Source organism: Rhipicephalus sanguineus, chromosome 5 (genome assembly GCF_013339695.2).
Source record: "Rhipicephalus sanguineus isolate Rsan-2018 chromosome 5, BIME_Rsan_1.4, whole genome shotgun sequence".
Classification (NCBI taxonomy): domain Eukaryota; kingdom Metazoa; phylum Arthropoda; class Arachnida; order Ixodida; family Ixodidae; genus Rhipicephalus; species Rhipicephalus sanguineus.
Window position 1 is genome coordinate 105,877,440 of NC_051180.1, and position 23,322 is coordinate 105,900,761.

At 48.2% G+C, this 23,322-nt stretch overlaps 1 protein-coding gene across 1 annotated transcript in view; it reads right to left on the reverse strand.

The window, feature by feature from the left end:
• Window positions 1-315: 315 nt before the first annotated feature.
• The window catches only part of LOC119394085 (uncharacterized), a 126,072-nt gene continuing 103,065 nt past the window's right edge, over window positions 316-23,322 (reverse strand). The window contains exons 4-6 of the mRNA XM_037661317.2: window positions 4,923-5,188; window positions 1,939-2,129; window positions 316-831 (exon numbers count right to left, since the gene is read on the reverse strand). Of these exons, the coding sequence (XP_037517245.1) occupies window positions 606-831; window positions 1,939-2,129; window positions 4,923-5,188 (683 nt within the window). The 3' untranslated portion in view covers window positions 316-605. The remainder of the gene's footprint in view (window positions 832-1,938; window positions 2,130-4,922; window positions 5,189-23,322) is intronic.

The following is a 23,322-nucleotide window of genomic DNA, read 5'->3' on the forward strand; positions in this document are numbered from 1 at the left end:
TGTACGATTCACGGCTTCCGTTAATATCCTTAGAGTTAAAGAAAGCATACATCTCTCAATCGTGAAACCTAACAGCACCGATCACTCGTAAATAAAACCTCAGTGAATAAATGGTGTTGTGAATCGTTGTCGCTGTATCTTCGAAGGCTACTGCGCGCAGAAATAAAGAAGTTCATCACGGCAGACTCCTACCTTAGCGGCGAAAATGTGTGTGAATGACTTCGATCGGAACACTGTTTACAGGAATGTAAATGATTGGCAGTATGTACCATCATACACTAACCAGACGTCGAAGCAAGAAATAACGACGAGGCAGACGAGTCAACATCAGTTTCATCTCACTAAAACGAACGCCAAAACAAAACTAAAAAAAACATAAATGCATCTATCATGCCCCGGAGCTTCCAGCTGGATACGAACGAGAAAAACCTGAACATGGCGGGTAGAACGCTTTAGAACGCGCATCGTCACGTTCGAGCCGTCGCAAGTGTGAACGCCCGCCAGGTGTAACGTCAATCCGCTAAACAGCTTCGAGAGCTCCGTGAATCTCCGTTGTTTTTTGAACGATGACACAGCCGTAGAAACAAGGAGCGCAGCCTCCGAGATTACTTTTTGCCATCCTGGGGACCCCGAGCTCCGGGAATCCTTAGACGCGGCCTGAGTCTTCGCCGCTTAGGCTTAGCGGTCGTCGTTGTCGTCGTGGTCGTTGTTGTCTCGTCTTCCTCGTACTCGTATTCCTCGTACTCGTCCGGCGCTTCCGTGGTGGTGGTAGTGGTCGTTGACGTCTTCTTCTTGGGTGGGGTTGGCTTCTTGCGCGGAGGTGGAGGAGGCCTGCAGGGAGATAAAAAGGGGGCATATAGCAGAACCGTTGTCTCTGAATAGAAAGGTTTCATCAGTCATTGGGCATCTAGGAAGTAAAATGGAAGTAAAATTACGGAGACCGAACATTTTTTATCATGAATAAGAAAGTGGTCCCTTGAATAATTTGAAGAGTGAAGACACTTTGTAATACCCGTTGACACACAGCACGTACGAACTCGTGGCTTTAATTAGAGTTTCGTCTAATGTTGATATATATATATATATATATATATATATATAACCGAAAAGGCGTAAGCCTCTTGGATAATTGCAGGCCATGAGTGTTAATATGGTAACGGTTACTAACACCTTCGTAACAAACCAACAGCCTAAGTTAGCACAATTCACTAGCTAACAAGGTAGTGGATTGCACTAACTTTCATTTTACTAGCTTCACTTACTATGAGGCTAGTGCTTCTTGTGACTAGTAAACGGTTAGTATTTAGTAAGTATGCCGACCTTTCTTTTTTTTTTTTAGAGCGCACTTCGCCAAACTGTTAACCCCCGAAGCCACTGCAGCCTGGGATTAGCCCGTCCGCTCCTGTGTGACCTCATGTTAGTAATACAGTCATAACCGCGCGGCAACAAGGCACCGAATACCTACAATGCATGTGTCTCTGCCATTAGACGACACTATTTGAATCTTTTACCATCATTTTCAACGTGGCAAGTAAGCAGATAGTTTCACAAGCTGACCTTGTCTCGAGCTCTTTCTGAGTGTTCAAACATCAGATGGGCGTTCTGATTTCGTGTATGAAGAGGGTCGTGCGTTCGATGCCATGAGGAATCCTCTCATATGAGGTTTACAGAAAACGGTAATCTTTACAATTGCAATAAATAAAGGCAAGTCTTACCGAAGCGTCACTGAGACACTCGTCGAAAAAGACGTCGGATAAAGCACACGAACTCAACAGCACGGTTTAAGATAAATGTCTTGCATCGTGCTCAGCAAAAAATCCTGAGCAATGGGACAAGAGTCCAGTAGTATTACGTAGCTGTGCTTTCAAGCTCTTTCTGGGTGTTGTAAACGTTTATGTCTCAGTAAGAGTGGACCTTAAAAGGGACGCCGATACGCACCTTGGAGGCACGGTGGATGGCGCCACCGTCGTGGTCTCCTTGTAGAGAGCTTCGTTGCGGTCGTAATGCTTCTCCGACTTCTCGCACTCCACCGTGTTGATGAAGCGACACGTGAAGGTGGTCTGGTCGTACAGCGTGTAGTTTGGGCACAGGAAGTCGTAGCGAAAACCTCCGTAGCAGTAGTGGAACAACTGCAGCGAAGCATAAGAGAAGCAGCTAAAAACACATTGTAGGTAGAACGCACGCAAACGAGTCCCGAGAAAGTCTACTCTTCGGGAGCCGGCTAAATTCTATTTTAATTAATGTGGTGCACACCGTCAACTTTATTTCACTGTAGTTAAACGCACTGTATAATCCCATGCTTACGCACTCAAAAGATCACGACTTTATTACTGTACAATGTCAATTTCTGCAAATGGTATCGTTCACGAACTGTGGCGAAATGCGACCGCTATACTTGATTCGGATGTCCAGTGTTAAACATCATCGCATAGGTGCGAGGGGGACGTTGGCGATGTTTGTCGTCTGTCGAAGAAAGAAGATCTAGGGCAGGCTGAGAGAAATGCGGCGAATACATATACAAATATACGCATATATTTTATGTAGGTTTATTGTGCTCTATTATGTACAGACGGGCCCACTGTTAAAGAGAACACTTGCGTGAAGGGCATGTTTGGATTTCGCTCTCTTGCAAAAACACAGTGTCTTAGATTTGCATAAAACTACTGGTGGTTGACAGTTCAGTCTCTTTTTGACAGACCCGTGCATTATATGAACAATGTTTCCCCGTCCACTTCCTCTTAGAGGGCAAGCAAAATGAAAGGTGCTCATTGGAATGTTCCCTTTAACAATGGACCGTACAGTACATCGCCTTTACTATTTGATAAGAATCGCTTTTATTTGTGCTTAACAGTGACTTTCCCGTCTTTTTCTTTTTGTGTGCGTGCGTGAGTGAGTGAGTGAGTGAGTGAGTGAGTGAGTGAGTGAGTGAGTGAGTGAGTGAGTGAGTGAGTGAGTGAGTGAGTGAGTGAGTGAGTGAGTGAGTGAGTGAGTGAGTGAGTGAGTGAGTGAGTGAGTGAGTGAGTGAGTGAGTGAGTGAGTGAGTGAGTGAGTGAGTGAGTGAGTGAGTGAGTGAGTGAGTGAGTGAGTGAGTGAGTGAGTGAGTGAGTGAGTGAGTGAGTGAGTGAGTGAGTGAGTGAGAAGAATGTGTACAATAATCTGTATTTAGGGGCGTCTAAACGTCGTTCACACACAACGGAACAAACTATGAAGGAACAAAATAGAAAAAGAGGTCGCGAGAGAAGTAACGAAGCAAGCGACCAAGACAAAATATAAAATGAATCAATTTCAGAGTCCAACAAGATTAAGAACAGCAGAACGAAGTAGAAAACATGGTCGGTTCATCGGGATATACCTTGCTGTTTCGCTGAAAGCCAATGCGTGGGCTGTTTTCAGCATGGGCGTACGATAGTTTAGTGTGCCGCCGGAAGGCAAAAAGAAAAAAAAATGCTTTCCAGCATAATACGCCCGTCAGTTTCAGCGTCACCCTTTGAGGCATAAACCTTTGTATCCTTTCCCTGAAAAATCCTTCAACGTAGTGATCGGTGATAAGGCAAACTTCGATGCTCTCTTTTCTAAGTTAGCTTTGAAGTCGAACGTGCGCTATTAATTAGAAAGAAACCACCCTTCCACAACACAAACATCGTTAACTGAATGACATGCCCGGCTCAGGCTTGCCAGGTTTGGCTACTTCGCGTCCCTTTGTCTACTTCTTGAGGCCGGTGGGGGCAGAAAAAACGTCTTGGCTACTTGGCTACTGTCTGGCTCCTTTCTTCTTCCCTCCATTAGGGCGAAATTATCATTATCTGGTGACGCTGCAGCCACTGAAGTTTGTGTATGTGGTGTCGAAATATGGCCGCCGAAGCGTGCTTTCTGTTCCCAAAATTGAATTGAGCACCTGCATTACACAAAGAATGAACTTTAATTGAATGAATGGCTTAGTTGCCTAAGCAGAGGTAAGGTCAAGCAGGGTCAAAAAACCTACACGTTTATAACCTGCCAGTCAGGCAGGCCTCCTGTACAAAAAATAATAGAAAATGCCTTTGGATACCTAGCTGGGGCACAGGGAGGACTGTTGCATGCATATATGTCGGCAAACTCACTCATGAGCCGACTCACTCAAAACTTACTCAGACTCAGATCGAGCCAGGAATATGAGTCTAAGTGAGTCTGGGTGAGTAATATCTTGGTGAGTTTGAGTCCGAGTGAGTCCGGTTGAAAAGAATTTTAGTGAGTCTGAGTCCGATAGAGTTCATTCGGGGAAGATTTTGGTGAGTCTGAGTCCGAGTGAGCCCTAAGCGCAAAATATATTTCTTGGGTGAATCTTAGTGAGCTCCACATTTTTTGCCGACCTATGGTCCTATCTACTCAACTTCAGCATTACTGCCAGCCTTTTGTCGGCTCACGTTTAACTCACGTATGCCCACACATGCTTCCACGCACTAACATCTCTACGCCAGCTCAACATCTATTGCTCAGAGGCATGAGTTAGAAGGGAAGGAGGAGGCGCCTTGGCATCCGCACGTATCTTTCACGGCAAGTTCTTTATAAAAATATGTCCTCATAAAATATGTCAATAAAGATGTCCTTATACAGGATCGCAACCACGTCCGGAGACCTCCACTACGGCGTCCCTCATAATCATATCGTGATTTGGAGACGTTAAACACCGATAATTATTAATTGGATTGCAACCACTGATAATGCGCGTTTATAAGCACGAGACCAAAAGGTGCCAAGTAGAGCACCGACTATGCAAGATATTGGCATTAACGAGCGTTAACACAACAGTCGAAAAAGCTAATTATACGCTAACGGACTCACGAGTTGACTCACTCACTCAGACTAAGACTCAGATCGAGTCGTGGGCATGAGTGAGTCACTGAGTCGTGTCGTGAGCATAATCACCAATGTTGCGCTCTCACCTGACACTTGTGCGGTATGCTGGCGTAAAAACCGTCGTGCCACTTAGAGCAGTCGAAGGTAATGTCCTCGGGCACGTTCTCGTAGAACGGGTAGTCCGTCAAGTCGGCGCCCTTCAGCTCACGCGGGAAGTTTGGGTCGGCCCGGAAGTCAATGATGCGACCGTCGGCGCGCTCCCGGTAGTTGGGCGACAGCGTCTTGGGCGGATCCGTCGGCGCGGGAGTCGTGGTTGTCGTCGTTGTCGTCGATGACGTCTGCTTAGGCGGGCCTGCGAGGACGAGCGTGGGAACTGTTATGATTACAACGCTTGTAAAAGCTGCGGAGACGCCTGCCATTGACCGCACTGAGCCCTCTAAGACTCACAGTAGGCACCATGACCCGTTTACTACCTGTCATTTAGTAACGAGGTCAGACGAGTGTCAATTTCGACAGTGGAACGTGACACGCCCGAAGTCCTGCATCTAATACTGTCAGAATGTCAAGATACGAATCAATCTTCTTTGCGACACGCGTGGAACGCAGAAGTGTTGCTTAACCTAACGCATTTTTTTTTGTATCCGCACCACTTCCTATCTTTTGGTCCCTTAAGTCTTTTCCCTCGGTGCAGGCTAGCAAACCAGCATCTCATTGGCCTTGCTGTGTTTCGTTTCTTTCCTCTTCCTCCTCACATCAGCGGCGAGCCAGTTTCAGACTGTCATACGTTTCATAAAAGAAAGGGAAAGTGTGCAAATATGGACACAAGAGAAGAGAACACGACAACACAAACGCCGACCATCAATTAAAGCGCGCACTGTGGCTTAAAAGAAAGTGGACACAAAAATATATTATTCTTTTATGATAAATCTCTATATACAGTAGCTCAACTATCCCTCGCGCTAAACGTTCACCTCTAGGTGTGTTCATCACCAAGACGAGCTTTCGTTGCTTTTCATGCAACAATGGAACTTCTGAGCTCCGTTTCAGTATGATATACAACGTCCGCCAGGTTTCTGTTCTTTCTGTCCCTACGCCCCCGATATAATTCCCTGGTTACAGCCCCGTCATCGAGGTTGTTTACTGAGGTCTAAATGTAGATGATGACAGAACAGGCACAGATTAAATATGTCAAACATATGTACTAAACATCATCCCAAATTACGAGCTGATCTTGGCCATGAAAAGACCTCGCGACGAAAGGGTGAAACCTGAAACCGGGTGCTATGCAGGATGGCCCGAGCTTTTCGGGAACACGAGCTTGCTCCGAGCTCGCACTACGGCGGTCATGACACGAAGACATTGCGAAGCGCGGGATAGCAGCATCGATTGAGAAGAACACGCATGGCGTCAGAAACGCATGCGTGGCATTTGCGGCAGTTTTCAAAGGAACACCGCGTGCGAACGCATCGGCGCCGCGACTCAGTTAACATTGCAACAGTGCAGCGACGTCAGCGTGATTGTTGCGCTATCTCCTTGCAAAATGAACATCACGCCTCCCACAGGCGTGTTCGTCGGCGGTTATCCTCTTTCGGGCAAGTTCTTTTGTTCCACCTGCAGCATGGAAATTTCCACTCTCCAAGCCAACAGGGGCGCGCACGCAGCACTCTCGTGCAGCTCGTTCTGCTTCTATCGAACATTAGAGTCAAATAAATGGGCAGGTTTCTGTTGCTTACAATACTCGTCTGAAGATTTTTATACAGTGACAAATCGGTAGAAACAATGTCCGCACAAACAAGTAAAGAGTAGCATTACTCGCCGCAAATGTCACCAGTGGCGCTTGCTTCATGGAGGGAACACGGCTGTGAGTGGTAAGTCGTGAGCGCGGTGAAATTGGATGCGAGACATCGTAGCCCCGTGATGAAATATCCTTTAGTTCTTCGTGCTTGTGCGCATAGTCTCTGCGAATCAGCTCAGAGATGAATATCGTGCCGCTCGCTGGCGCTGCGGCATTGCTCCGATCTTCGCCGGGGGGGGGTCTGTCAATCAAACTGGTTGACACGCGAACTCGGGCACAAACTTGTTGATTCTGAGAAGGCCCCAGTTCAACTCGTGTCTGTCATAGTGCCGTTGTGATTGTCGCGCGTTTCATGTGGTGGACGCTATGCCGCCTTTACGTCTTTACACATAAAATATTTTGATGAGCTTGCACTACTAGTGCAAGGTTGGAGCCATCAGAGGCGCTTGTGATCAGCTAGCTTCTTTCACCTTTTTACGTGACTCAACGTCTATTGTGTCCGCTCGGTCTGCTTCGTAGGGAAGACCGCGTCAGCTTGGTCTCAATTAGGATGTTATATGTCAGCTAGGTCTTAATGAGTGAGGTCCTAATTAACGTGATGTTGAATAGTTCTGTCTTAACTGGAATAGTTTTAATTAACACAATATTAATTAATACAGGTCTGATTAGCGATGTCTAAATAATGTGAAACTAATTAGCACAATAATATTCATCACGTATATAATTAGAATGATTCAAAATAAATAATGCTCTAATTAGTGTGTTTAATTAACGCGCTTCGAATTAGCATCGTCTTCATTAACATGACCTTAATTAGCTTGGTCTTAGCTTGGAACGGCTTCCTTGCATAGTCTTAGTAATGTGCGTATTAATTAGCTCGGTCTTAGCGCGGCATGGCTTAAGGTGGGGGTTCCACTGCAGTGTAGTTTCATTCTGAGCCGCCAGAAGACGCCACCAAGTCACGTTTGGAAAAAAGAGGAAAATGCGCTCTCCGGCCGTCGCGACAGCGAAGAGCCTCTCCCTGCTGCAACTAATCCACTCTTTTCAGAGGCGCCGCTGCTCCTTTGAAAAGTTTCAGATGTGCTTCACGCCCCCCCCCCCTTCCCGCCCGCTCCCCCCCCCCAAAGAAAGAAAAAAGCACGGCCCAGAGAGCCTTCGTACTCCCATGCCACTGTCTAGAAAAGAGGTGCCTCTTTCTCCTGGTAGTATAACTATTTACGCGCCGCTGCCGCAAGGGCTGCTTTTTTTTTCTCCCCTTCAACGACGCCTCTTTCTATCTCTCCTTCTGTGATGACCCTCGCTCACTTGTCCCTGTCCCCAGCGGTGCGGTTCTTTTCACGGGAGGAACAATTGCGCTGCAAACCGCTCACGTAGGCTGCCTGGCCAGCTGCTCTCCGTGACATACAGTGCCGAAATGCGGGTTTGGGTGACAAACTCTATCGCGGAGGTCACATCACAAGCGAACCATGAGACATCACATCCTTCCGTGTACAGTGTACTTATGTAAATAATCCCCTCTGTCGCTGTCGTTTACTCCTACCTCATTTACTGATTGTCACTACTCAGTCATCTGCTTGAGCTAGACAGCGGTCATCATAATAAACTCTCCTTTTTCTTTGTTCCATTTCTATGTACTTCCTCAAGTAAACAGCCACTTACGTCTACCACTCTATATGCCGTTACACACCCTGACACAATCGATCTGTGTACTAAAGATTTTATTTCTCTCGAGAAAGAATTGACAGCAATATTTTGTAGAGAGAACGCTATAATTATGCAGTAATTATTCTCCAAATAATTGTGGTGACATGAGGGCTTCTATTCACAGTTTATGAATTATTTGCAAATGCTCAGGGAAGTTCTGTTCGCGTACACACACACACATATATATAGAAAAGTGAAAAAAAAAACACGTGTGCGAAGCAATTTTATTTACGTTTCACTGGAGGTCTAAGCTTCATCAGATAAAGCTCGGACCCCGAGCGGAACGTAAATAAAATTGCTTCGCACGCGTGTCTGACTTTTCTGAGAATCTTTTACCGAACCTAGAAACCCTGCGTCGTTTCTGAGTGTGTTACATATATATATATATATATATACATATATATATATATATATATATATATATATATATATATATATATATATATATATATATATATATGTATATATATATATATATGTATATATATATATATATATATGTATATATATATATATATATATATATATATATATATATATATATATATATATATATATTTGCGCAGTAGAATTGACAGCAATCTTTCTGCGCCAAAAGTATGCAGAAGACATCGTTGTCACTGCAATTGTGCTGGAACGTGAGACATGGTGGTCTGACAGGAAGAAAAAGAAAGAATAAAGACGAGACTGCCTCCAGGATAGCATTCAACTCTGTCCCGTTGTCAAAACTCTGCCGTTTGTGATACCCTGTAGAGGGTCGTGACGCTATTTCTGCGGCCCTTGTTGGGAACACGGCACAGTTTTACCCTGACCTGCAACACGGGGTGTAAGCAAACTCGTATGTACTCCTTCCTTCCCCCATGGAAGAAACGCGCCCAGTGGTTGTGTGTAACACCTCCACCCCCCCCCTCCTCCCCTCATTATACCCGACACAACTTCTCGTTCGTCTGTAGGAGAAGACAAATTCTATTTGACTAGCTGTGCTCTTACTTCACCGTGTAACATAAGCTTCCGAATGTAACCTAAGCTTCCGAATGTTCGAAAGACGGGTAGTTTGGCAATTGCGTGCTACAACGCTGCCGCTCTGACCCACGGTGTCAAACCCGTGCTAACTGCCTAAGCAGCACAGTTTTCCCTGCTATACGTACCGTCATTTATTTCATTTGAATTGAAACTTCAGCAGAGTAGTATCAATTCATCTTTTGGTTGATGCAGCATTTATTTATCATGTTACCGTGTGCAAAGCATCAGACGAACCGCCAAACCATTTCTATGACAGAGCTGAAGCAATTACGTCTTCAGCGACATATATGCGTGGCATGAATGGTCCTGGTGCGTTATTCTCTTGTCGGGGGAACGACTTCTCTATTCGCGTACGCTATTTCAATAGGATTTTGATTTTCAATAAACTTCGTTACAATAACATGATGAGTGGTCGTTTCACCCAAATTGTCAGTAATTGACAGCAAGCTGGCGCTGATCGAAGCGTAGACGGCCTAACAGCCGGAGACGCACAGTGCGGTAGTCCGAGGTCCGTCTACGGCGGAAACTCGGCGTCACGGCCTTTCCTGGGGCACAAAGGCGCCATGTGTCGCATTACCGCTTCGGCACCAGCGACAATGGTGTTGTTTCGAGCAATTGCAACCATGCACCTCCTGGTGCATGAGAAACAGCCGGCGTCTTCCTTATCGCCGCAAAGTGAGGCGGCTGCCTTTATTCCGTCCCGGCGCCCGAGGCAAAGGGTGGCTCGCCGATTGCGACAACTCTTGGAAAAAAAAGGTCGGCATATTCACTGACTAAATGCTAACCGTTTACTTGTCACAAAATACACTAGCCTCTTAGTAAGTGAAGGTAGTAAAATGCAGGCTAGTGGAACTTGCTGCCTAGTTAGTGAGTGAATAGTACTAGCTCGAATGGCTAGTCCACTACTAAGTTGTTAGTAACCGCGCTAACAACTCAATTAGAGGCTTACGCCTATTTTGTTTATATGTGCGTGTGCATTGCCATATAAAGATGATTCTATTACAAAAGTACCTAAAGGACTAAAAAAACGAAGTGGCATTGTCCTCGTACATTAACGAATGGCCGCTAATTACTTCATGTAATTACCGTGGTAGGTACACAAAGCAACCAACATACATAGAGGCATGAATTGATCACGAATGAGAAAACACACGCAAGTGCACACACAGAATAGCAAGACTTTTACGTAGCTGATATCTACTCTAGCAGCGGCTTGAAGACTATGCTCCTATGCACCGTGTACTGGTTGGCAATCATAGAATTTAGAAGAATAATTGATGTTTTCTACACATTGTCGTGTGCCCTTATATTTGCTTATATGCGTGCCATCACGTAGCACGAAACTTTAATTCCAAGGTAATCAACAAAACAAAAATTGTTTAAATTTTGCTAAAGACTGTCACGATTACGGCAAAGTATACTGCGCATCTACGAAAGATCTGGCAATGTGGGTGGCTAGTAGTTACTTTAAAAACACCAAGTAAACTTTCTGGTTAGTGAAGGCAGCACTTTACGACCTTTACTAACTGCTGGCTAGTAAACAGATTTCGCGATGGTAGTAAAATACGCTCGAAAGTAGTAAATGCAAGCATTTACTAACCATTTACTAACTTTTTTTCTAAGAGTGCACAGCGCACGCTCGAGAAGCTCAAATCTACGCGAGCAGTGGACACCAGTGGATGCGAATGAAATGCGTTCCGTTCTCTAGCGTCTCCCGTTACTAAGCACAGACTGTCGGCTTTCGTGCTGCAGCACACATTTTATTACCTGCTCTCATCCTCGCTCAATCGCCCCCCCCCCCCCATGCTGCCTCTCAGCTTCAGGCTAGCACAGTGGATGTTATGCCCCATCTCCTGTACTCGTGGGGTCTAGACTACACCAGTCTTGGTGGTGTTGCCTCGTGCATAGTGCACCCCTTCTTCCCAGGGAAGGATTGGTTAGCCTACAGACTTTTGGGAAACCCTTGTCTCCCCCACTAACTCAATTAGACTGCATTGCCGTGGGAAACAGTGCCGCGTTCCAGCTGCGTTTACACGAATGCGACAGAATGCAGCGGTAGCACATCACCTTTCCTAGAGCAATGCGCCGCCGTTTACATGGAGTGCATGAACCCTCCCGAGAAGTCCTCGCTTTCTGCCCCCGCAGCTGTCGTGTAGTATCGAAGAGGTGCACTCGAGGCCGACTCGAGGAGGGGCCGGCGTTCCCCTTCAATTGTGTAAGGTGGTCCATGAGTCGGCTTACCCCTCGAAATCCACACCTGCCTGGCGCATTTGTGCGATGCGCCTTTCCAGCGCTTACACCCGTTTACATGGATGCGATGCGCCAGTTGTCGCATTCGTGTGAACGAGGTGCGTGCCGTGCCGGTTTACGGCAAACTGTCAACGCAGGCACACTTCCCTACCGTGGGAAGATGAACTGGGCCACACTCAGACAACGTGGAGACCATTTTGTGGAGACGGCGTGTCGGCGTCTTGTTGAATGAATGGAGTCGCCCCAGCTGGCCGGTTATAATCCCGTTTACATGAATGCGACAGTAGCGCATCGGCTTTGCAAGCGCGTTTCGGAAAGGCGATGCGACGCCGTTTACAGAACCCCTCGTCTTCTCTTCGCCGCAGCGGCCATGTGGTTGCTGGCCGAGTTCATTGATGTCAGAGGGATACATGCGCTTAGCCGTGTCTGAAGCACGGGAGACAAAAATTACCACCTTTTTCTCCTTCATGAACCACTATACAAAGAGATACATATTAGCGCGAACAAAGAAACAAAGACTACAGAGAGAAGTGGGAGGAAGCAGAAAGGTTTCAGCGCCTGACCTGTCTGCTCCCTTCCAATTCCTTCTCGAGTGTTTGTTTTTTGCTTTGCGCTAATATGAATACCTTATAGCGAAAGAGGCACGCCCGGAGTTCGCACGACGGGAGGCCACCGTTACTCTCTTCGTGATTTACGGCCTGTGATTCGACCGGGACTCGCAATACCATCCCTGTCTGACGTATTACTGCAATGCGCCTTCCTAGCGAATTGCCATTGTTAACATGAACGCGATGCGCATCTGTCGCTTTCATGTAAACGTGTTTTATGCACAACGATACCAACTATACTTTTTATAAACTTATCGTTTTCAAAAACGCTTCTCTTCTTGTCTGGCTACTAGGCGCAAGTCCCAGTTCGGCTACGTTGGCTCGTCAGCCTTACGACTCACGCTACGAGTTTACGACCCGCTATCCTCAGACATCGCAAGTTCTCAGCACGGCAGACTTTCCAAAGACGTTGAGTTGTTAGCTCCTAACGTTTCTCCTTCAGGCGAAAGCGGCGGCTGATAAAGCACGAGCTGAGCAAAGAAAACAGAGAGGAGGTGTTCGATCGCGTGTCACGAGCACAACAGCATGCACTGCGCAGATATCGAGGAATAGCTGTTGATTTCAGCCGCCAGTGCAGCAACACAAGCCTACAGGCACGCGCCTAAGATTCCCGGCCGGAGGCTATCAATCGGATGTCACTGTCTTCCGACGGCAAAGCTGTGTTGCGTGGAACGATGTCATACTTCGGGTTTCCAGCTCACCACATCAGCATTGGACGCAAATTCCCGCTACCGCAAGAATTGCTGCGTAGTCACCGATATGGTCTGCGCACAAGGATATACAGCAGCGAACGAACCGGGACCCCAAGCGTATCACGCATGTATGCCACCTGCCGTTTGTAAAACCTTGCCTGAGGAGGTTTACTGAAGAAATAAAAAAACTTAGGAGGCCTACTATTTAGGGCCGAAACATACAAATCCAAGTGCCAGAAGAGATGTAGAGTAGACCATTCGGAAAATCCCAATGAATATGTGCCCGCACATGCCACAGGGTGACCGCAAATACGGCCGAAGCTTACCACTAAGGCTTTTTATATAAACTTTATTTGTGATTCGAGCAAACAGGTATACAAATTTAGGTGTGAAGTTTGCGATACTGGGCTGACAGAAACCGCGTTCCACACCCCAAAGTACAATCATTCAAAGCAAGAGCAATGAATCAGAGAAATACGCAAAGTGAGCTCGCAGTTCCTAGGCTGTAACCGCAGGCTGTCTAAAGGTGCGCGTGATAGCAGCGGGGGCGGAGGCAGGGTAACCACGCGAGCGCCTTGTTGCACGGTGTTCCGACTCAGAGTGAAGAGTTCGCAAACGCCCGCGTCCCCTTGGAGCTAGCCTTATGTAATTATGAGGAACGCCGCTATGGGGCACTCCTGAACACTTAGAGTGCACGGAAATATATACGCGGGTGTTCCTGGATTTCGTTGCCATGGAAATGCGCCTGTCGTAGGCGGAAATCGAACCCACGTCCTGAAGCGAAACAGTCCGATGCATAACTTGCCAAAGTATATGATAGACGGCGAATCGGAGCGAGCGTATCCTGCCAAGTTTCCGCTTGTAGCCTAATCTAGCAAGTACAGAGCACAGCAAGCCCAGTTGAACGGGATGGGTTACTTTCGCGCTCACGCACTTTTGCCCGGGGAAAATGCTGCGACGCATAAAGGAAAGGAAGCCGGTACCAAAGAAATTCGAGTGGCCTACATTTTTTAGAATCGGAGGTATACATCTTAATTGTGTTTAATTGGTAATTTAGTTCGTTTAACTCTGCGGTGTTTAGTTTGTTAGCAGTGGCAGAAAGGAACACGCAGCAAGTACAAAACAGTTGTCGTGTCATTCCTATATATGTGTGCCTTATCTCGTATTTATGATGTTTATTGCTGTGGATTCATATGAACAAGCCCAGCAAACCACACCTCTGGAAAACGACATTTTTTCTAAAAAAAAGGAAAGAAAAGGAAAGCTGAGGTGCTATTCAAAACATACTTCGCCCACGCAGATCTACTCAGTTCCCTCGCATCGCACGCGCACTGCCCGTTTTTCTGCTTTCTTTTGTCTGCCGTTGCACACCCCTCGGTTTTAGTGGTCGCCCGAGTGGGGCCACAAACATACGCACGCACACGAGGGGGACGTTCCGAGAGTACGGCTTTTTTTTTTTTTTTTCACTTGACGACGCTCACCCCATACTCTCTGTGCAAAATCGGCATTTGCCCCCCTCCAGCCACACCGGCACTTGCCCCCACCCAAGCTATGCCAGATCTCTCTCTCCCCCCTCCCCCAGCCGCGATGCAAGACGGCTTTGCACCCCCCAAGGCGCCCATGCTTCACACTTGCTTTCACGCTCTCCCGCGCAGCCGTCTGAAAGGCAGACAAAAAGAGAAGACTTGCAGATGCTGGGGCATGGTCTGAAGTTGACATTCTCCCCTGAAGTAAAATGTTTTCGAACGCCACAGTCGGGGAGACGGGGAGCTTTCCAATGCAGCGCTTTCGTGTTGTCCGTCTAGGTGGCGCTAGAGGAAGATTTTCGCTGTAGTGATAGGAATAATGCAGATTTCTCAGTGTTCCTGCAGTATTTGTGTGTGATTAGTGTGTATAATTATATAAGGAGACCGTAACTATTATATTTTAAGCTATGCATGCGGAGATTTCAGCGCAGTTTGAAGATTACTCCACTTTTGTTGACGTTTTCAGCATGAAAAATTAAGACAGTTTACGAGCTTCGTATCGCATTTCTGCTTGCTTTATTGAAAAACGCTAGGTCCAGGAAATAGATCGGGGACTATAGTTTCTCTACGTGCAAATTCGGCCATGGAACTTCAGTAGCTTTCCACGAAAATGGGCCACGGTAGGTCCCTATATTGAGCATATCGCCCACTTTAGATGAATATAATTTAAAAAGTAGCACGTGCACATCGATGAAATTGGGTATTCAGACGGAAAATCTTATCCTCTACATACGCCCCGAAAATGAACTTTCTCTAGCGAATAGTTACTGGACAATCTGCTGCGGAAGTTACTAAATTTGGCTGTTTTCAAAAGCTCAGCAACAAAAAAGTAGAAGTCCAACATCAATTTGCTACGTTGAGAAAATAGGTAAATATGTCTTGAATGTGCTGCGCAAAGAACAGTGCTGTAACTGTAGCAGATTTTTTAAAAAATGGTCACTGCTGAGGCACAGTCAGCCAAAACCGTGTAACTTGCGCTTATTCTTGGCTATCCATCCCCAAATACAAATGGTTGACTTGTTTTTAATAAATATATTTGAAAAGTACAAACATCAAGCTTTTCAATGATATATAAGTCAACTATATAAAGCACGGAGAACAGCCGCCGCGTCGGTTGGAAAAGGGACAAAAACGACGTGTTCGTGCCGCCGGAGTGAGACCGCCGCCTTAATTAGCTTGGTAAAAGCATGTCCTGACTTATTTAGCTAGATATGCCGCCTAGCTAATAGGTGGATAGCAAAATGACGTCTTCCGGTTCGATGCCTAGCTCTTCGCTGTTTCAAGGTGTGTGCCGTTCAGTGCAATCGGGGAGAAAACGCGTACTTTCTGCGACGCGGTTGTTACCAGTTATCTTGACTCCTCCCAGATTACACTGAACCGCACACAACTTGAAGCAGCGAAGAGCTGAGCCTTGACGCGCTGAAAGGTAGAGACCGACTATGGTGATTATACCCGTGGCCTCGGCGATTAGCTCCAGCCGCGCGCTGTTGAAAGGCGTTCGGACGGAGGTAATCTCCGAGGCCACGGTACTGATTATTCTAAAGGATAATTAGTGCTGATGGTACGCGTTTAGCGTTGAGTCCGTGAGGCGTTTAATAATAAATAGCACAGGTTCAGCGACCAGCAGTCCGAAACGGAGCAAGCACGAGCACCAACAACCGTCCTCGTCTTCGTCTTTCACTGGCGCCCCTGTCTGCGCCCTATCCATTCTACAAATCACTCCCCCGCAGAAAAGGAGCCATCCTGGCGACTTAAGGAACAGGGACGACTGGTGGGTCGTAATGCGGCTTCAGTCGGTTGACGTGAACAATCTCACGGCCACGGCGGCGCCGGTCTGCGGATGGTTGAACGGGCTCGACAACATAGTTGACGGGAGAGGCTTGACTTAGGACGCGGTAGGGGCCTTCATACTTCTGCAGTAGCTTTGTGGAAAGGCCAGGAGCAGAGGAGGGAACGCGAAGCCACACCAATGTCCCAGGCGAATATGACTGGGGAGGCAGGTTTGCGTCATGGAGGTCCTTTTGGCGTGCTTGGTCTTGTGCGGTTAAGGAACGTGCGAGCTGCCTGCATTCCTCGGCGTAGGTGGCGACTTCAGATAGAGTTGTGGACTCTGAAGCGTCCGGGCGGTACAGAAGAATGGTGTCCATAAATGAGGAAGGTTCGCGGCCGTAAAGAAGAAAGAAGGGAGAAAATCCTGTCGTAGACTGAGTAGCGCTATTGTAAGCGTACGTAACAAAGGGTAGTATGCGGTCCCAGTTGGTGTGGTCAGCGGAGACGTACATGGACAGCATGTCGCCTAGTGTGCGGTTAAAGCGCTCAGTCATTCCGTTGGTTTGTGGATGGTAGGCGCTGGTTGTCCGGTGCACAACGTTGCATTCACGGAGGAGGGCTTGTACGGCATCAGAGAGGAACGTGCGTCCGCGGTCGCTGAGTAGCTCGCGAGGCGCGCCGTGGCGAAGAACAAGTTGGTGAAGTATGAATAAGCCGACTTCACGTGATGTGGCCTCTGGCAGCGCGGCAGTTTCAGCATAGCGTGTCAGATGATCGATAGCGACGATCACCCAGCGGTTCCCGTCTGGTGTGTACGGAAGGGGGCCGTACAAATCAATTCCGATGCGATCAAAAGGCCGGGAGGGACAAGGCAACGGCTGGAGCGGTCCAGTGACTATACGTGAGGGGCTCTTCCGGCGCTGACACTTGGAGCATGAACGCACGTATTGGCGGATGAAGCGGTACATGCCACGCCAGTAGTACCGCAGCCGGAGGCGTGCATAGGTTTTGATTACACCAGCGTGGCCGCATTGGGGATCCGCGTGAAAGGAGGCACAGATATCGGCACGGAGATGGCGAGGAATCACCAACAACCACTTGCGACCATCAGATAGATAGTTGCGGCGGTATAGGAGCCCATCGCGGATGGTGAAATGTCGAGCTGTGCGCCACAGCGAGCGAGTGGCGCTACGTGGTGAGGGCTTAGATAGGAACTCCATTAAAGAGACTATCCAAGGATCCTGACGCTGCTCTGAAGGCATGTCAGCGTGTATAAGGGCCGCAGAATCGTAGCTAGAAACAGACCCGTTGCCACAGTCATGGGGAAGGGGAGAGCGAGAAAGAGCGTCGGCATCTGAATGTCTACGGCCTGACCTGTAGACGACGCGGATGTCGTATTCTTGGAGACGTAATGCCCATCGAGCTAGACGACCAGATGGATCTTTCAGTGAAGATAACCAGCAGAGGGCGTGGTGATCACTCACGACATCAAATGGGCGGCCATATACGTAAGGTCTAAATTTTGTAATTGCCCAAACGATGGCTAGACATTCTTTCTCCGTGACCGAATAATTTTCTTCAGCTCTTGTGAGAGTGCGACTTGCGTAAGAAACAACGTACTCGTCGAAGCCAGACTTGCGTTGTGCAAGAATAGCGCCAAGGCCGACTCCACTGGCGTCCGTGTGGATTTCGGTAGGGGCGTCGGGGTCAAAGTGACGGAGAATCGGTGGCGATGTCAGTAGATGACGCAATTTCGCGAATGCGGCGTCGAAAGCGGAAGACCATGCCATGACACCTTGGCTGTCAGTAAGTAGGCGTGTTAAAGGGGTCATTATGGATGCGAAATCACGAACGAATCGTCGAAAATATGAGCATAAGCCTATGAAGCTCCGGAGTTCTTTCAGGGTCGACGGCTTGGGAAACTCCGCGACAGCGCGGAGCTTTGCAGGGTCGGGTAGAATGCCGTCCTTGCTGACAACATGTCCCAAGATGGTGAGCCTCCTGGCGGCGAAGTGACACTTCTTCATATTGAGTTGTAGACCAGCCTGTGTGAGGCATTCCAGGACACTTGCGAGGCGCAGAAGATGGGTGTCGAAGTCCTTTGAAAAAACTGCGACGTCGTCCAGATAACAAAGGCACGTGTTCCACTTGAGACCTCGAAGGATGTTGTCCATAAGACGCTCGAAGGTGGCGGGGGCGTTGCAAAGGCCAAACGGCATCACGTTGAACTCGTACAGGCCGTCAGGAGTTACGAACGCAGTTTTTGGGCGGTCAGCTTCATCCATAGGTACCTGCCAGTACCCCGATCGAAGGTCCAGTGAAGAAAAGAACTCCGCGCTTTGCAAACAGTCGAGCGCGTCATCGATTCTGGGGAGCGGATAGACATCTTTGCGTGTGATCTTGTTAAGGCGCCTATAATCAACACAGAATCGGATGCTACCGTCCTTCTTTTTCACGAGTACCACCGGGGAGGCCCAAGGACTGTGGGACGGCTGTGTAACGCCACGACTAAGCATATCAGTCACCTGGTCATCAATAACTCGGCGTTCAGCGTGAGAGACCCGGTATGGACGCTGACGCAGGGGTGCATGGCTCCCGGTGTCTATATGATGGACGATGGCAGACGTTCGACCCAAACTGGTTTGCTTGTAGTCGAAAGACGTCCGAAAGCGGTCGAGAAGCTTCAAGAGTTGGGTGCGTTGAGCAATAGGAAGGTCCGAATCAATTGATGGAAGGAAAGCGTCTAGGGAAGATGTGTTGGACGTGGTAACGAGATCAACGGTGGCGACCTGGAGGCTTGTTGTGCGATCGAGCAGATGGCTAGCGCAAACAGAATCAATCTCCTCAAGACGCCCTATACATTCTCCGCGGAATACTGTGGCTGCGACCGAAAGCAGGTTCGTGACATAAATGCTTGAGCAGGAGTCTTCGATCGTGACAAGAGCAAAGGGGAGAATGAACTTCTTACGAGAAGTGAAGGCTCCTGACGGTGTGAACATGGCGCTAGAGAAAGCATAGTCGCAGGAGATCGGTACCCGAACAGAAGACATAGGTGGGATGTCCGTGTCCGCGGCGACGACGACGCGAGGAAAAGATGACTTGCCAGAATCGATGTCGGAGATCGCTGATAATTCTAGTTCGGCACGGGCACAGTCAACAATGGCATGATGTGTGGAAAGGAAGTCCCAGCCCAATATAACGTCGTGCGAGCAGTGTGGGAAGACGACGAATTCGACGACATACAAAACGTCCTGAATGAGTAGCCGAGCCGTGCACGTCACGGAAGGTTGTATGGGATGTGCGGTTGCCGTACGGAGAGAAAGACCAGAAAGCGGAATCGTAATTTTTTTTAACTTGCGGCACATTGCTTCGCTCAACACAGACACAGCAGCTCCCGTATCGACTAAGGCCTGCACGGCAACACCTTCAATGAAGACAGTTATTTCGTTAGCAGGTTGAGAACGAAGTCTTGTAAATTTCGACAGCGGCGCAGTTCTTGCCTCCGGAACTGCGATGGTCAGTTTTCCGTTTGGACGGGCGAGGGGCGACGAATCATTGGCGAAAGCGAACGTCGGCGCGGGGACGGCGATCGACGGGAGTTGAAAGCTCGGCGGTTGGATGAAGAGGTGTCCGAAGTGGCGTGGGAGGACATCGGTTGCGGTGGCTCTGGACGGACGTAGCTGTAACTTGCGTCAACGGTACCTGGACGGGCAACGCGGCGGCGGCAGAAACGCTCGACATGGCCGGGTAGACAACAGTAGTAACATATTGGTCGGTTGTCCGTTGTGCGCCAAGGATTATGAGGAGGGGTGACAGGACGGCGATAAAGTGGAGCGGGCGGGCCTGCCGGCGTCTGCGTTGAGTAGAGTGCACTTGAGGAGCGAGCAGAGTCCGTGCCGTGTGGCAGCGCATGTGGCTGCCTTCTCGCGACGTCAGCGTAGGTCAAGGGCGCGGATACAGGCGGCGGCTGGTGCGTAGGCGGAAGGGCTTCGGATACTTGCTCCTCAATGGTTTGTCGCAGCGACGAGGGGATCCCATGAGCATTGCCTGGGAGAAAGGGTGCAAGAGACAGTTGTCGTGCAACTTCTTCTCGGATGAACTGCTTGATTTGTTGCGTCAATACCGTCGGGTCCGGAGAGATGGCGCCAACGGTGAGTGCTGACGTACTGGTCGTGTCGAAGCTAGGACGGCGTGTGGAGATGCGCTGCTTTCGCAACTCGTCGTAGCTCTGGCAGTGCTGAATGACGTCCGTGACTGTTTGAGGGTTTTTAGCCACAAGCATGTGGAACGCATCGTCCTCGATGCCTTTCATGATATGCTTGACTTTGTCGGCCTCGGACATGGCAGGATTGAAGCGGCGGCAGAGGCCTACGACGTCCTCAATATAGGAAGTGAAACACTCTCCAGACAGTTGGGCGCGATCACGCAAGCGCTGCTCTGCGCGGAGCTTGCGCACTGTCGGTCGGCCGAATACGTCCGCGAAAGTCGCTTTGAAAGAGGCCCAGGTGGTAACCTCAGCCTCATGGTTGTTAAACCAGAGTTCCGCGACTCCTCTCAGGTAGAACTGGACGCGGCCGAGTTTGTCGTTATCGTCCCACTTGTTGTTGACACTCACTCTTTCGTACGAAGAGAGCCAGTCTTCGACGTCCTGCTCATCAGTACCGCTGAAGATGACTGGGTCGCGCTCCCTTAGAATACCGGGACAGCGAGGAGCTGGGGGTGTGGCAGCATTCTGCTGTGCGACGTCGTCGGGCATGGTTGACACGGAAGGTAGAGTCCGGTTACGGAGTTCCAGGGTGCAAAAGAGAACCAGCACTCTCCACCACTTGATGGTACGCGTTTAGCGTTGAGTCCGTGAGGCGCTTAATAATAAATAGCGCAGGTTCAGCGACCAGCAGTCCGAAACGGAGCAAGCACGAGCACCAACAACCGTCCTCGTCTTGGTCTTTCACTGGCGCCCCTGTTTGCGCCCTATCCATTCTACAGTGCAAGTATTAAACGCTTGAAAACGAATTTAAACAGCCCGTACCTATAAAAATGTCGTGAGTAACACTTTCTAACATTTTTCTTGCATGTGTGCACTTTTCTGCACTCAGTGGAACGACAAACAAATGAAAGAAGATGCCTCTGGTTTGAAGACACGTACCTCCCAACTTTGTCGACCGCCCTTAATGTGACGCCGCGTTCCATCGTAACCAATGGAACGTAGCGCGCTGAGGGCTGTATTTGACCTTTTCGTATTGTTAGCTCGTTCAAAAGTGGGTGACGCCAGAGTTTCGCCAAACTCGGGCCATCCTGCATATAGCACCCCTGCTTCGCCGCAGAAGCGAGTCGTAGCCGATTCAATGAATACGAAAGTAAAAACATCTGTGAGTAGTAAACAGCGTCGCTACAGACTTCGGTGACGGAAGATTGCCGTGTACAATCATTAATGAGGAGGTCACCTATTTACGGACCTCCGTGCAGCGATGAACGAGCGTCCGCTTTGTCTGACAATCGATACGACGCGGGAAGGTGGCACGGCATAACGAGGCGATTGGAAATGTACGCTTGGTAAGTGATGGCTGTACAACTATCCCACTGCTCTGGCCTGTTGACGAATTCACTTACGGCCATAACAAGAGATCGCTAGCTGGGGAAACGAGCTCACAGTACGCCATAAAATGACTCTTCTCTTTGTAGTGATGGAAATGCTGATGAAAAAGCTTGCACTAAGTTGCTCAAAGCTTCAAACAGCGTAGCTGGACGATTCTCAAGTCTAATCTGGTTGCTTCTATAGGTTTCTGCTAGGCTTTTGCTAGGTGATGCTCGTTGTTTCTATGTTGCTTCTAGGCTGTTGCTAGGTTTTATCTAGGTAATGCTAGGTTGTTTCTAGGTTATTCTTGGGCTTTAGCTAGGTGATGCTATGTTGTTTTTAGGTTGCTTCTCAGCGCATAGGGGTTTCACAGACACTTCACGGATGTCCAAACTCTAGAGGCAGAAACTTGCGCTGAAACCGAGCGTTCGCACCTATCATAGATGTATACGGGCACGTTGTCTTTCGCGTAGGACTTCCATCACTTCGGGGTCTTCTCGTAGACGTCGTTGCCTTTCCCGTTCCTTAGTATTCTCTCGTTGAACGTACCACTGAAGCACCTCGTGCAGATGCTTCAGCGAAGCTGAAGCGTGCGTCGACGGTATTTATAACTGGGTTAATCCCAATGATTTAATAAAGCTTTTCTCAATTACTGGTGACATCTGTCTAGAAATCTCAACTGCTGTTTGCCGCCCGTCTGTTGTTTTCTTCATTTTTAGTGTACCAGCGGCGAGTAGTGGGATTTGCCCAATTTCTGTGATACATACCCGTTCATGACGATCATAGTTTTGTGTACACACTTGTACGCACCAAAGTTTGTACGGCCGGCTTAAACAGCTTTGGTGTTAAAAAATCGTTTATTACGGCCAAGAGCAAGGAACTACAGTCAAAGTATGTGCGCAATGATCAGCCACAATGTGCATCAGTGTGTGGTGCTTAAAATAAAATGATCAGGCTTAACGTCACGAAGTAGCACAACGATTATGGGAGACGTCTGTACAGCGCGAAGATGAATTTAGGTCACACCAACATCTGCAAAAGGCTTATATGTTTATAGCAAAAGGCTATATGCTTATAGTATAAACACCACGCACAACAGTTGCGTCACATGAGAGAAGAGCATTGCGCCGATTCTCACAGCCATGCATGCGTAACCATGCCAACGGCAATTTAAACTTTTTAACCGGATATCTCAAATCACGCGCATGCCCGAAGAATTCTTTCTTTCTTTCTTTCTTTCTTTCTTTCTTTCTTTCTTTCTTTCTTTCTTTCTTTCTTTCTTAGTTTATTTAGAACTGCTTACTGCAGTCACTATAAAGTTCAATTTTAATTCAATTTCAATATTAGTTTATTGGCATGACAGCGGTAATTATCATCTTATCTTTTGTCCTCCTGGCCAGATACCGTCGAACTTACTTGCGGAGGTGGTCTTCACCTACCTCCCGGCTCCTAACTTTAAGAAAACTACAGAACTTAATTTTGATCACGTTGTATAGTATAGAGACATACACACACAAACACCGCGTTTGAAAGACAACATTGT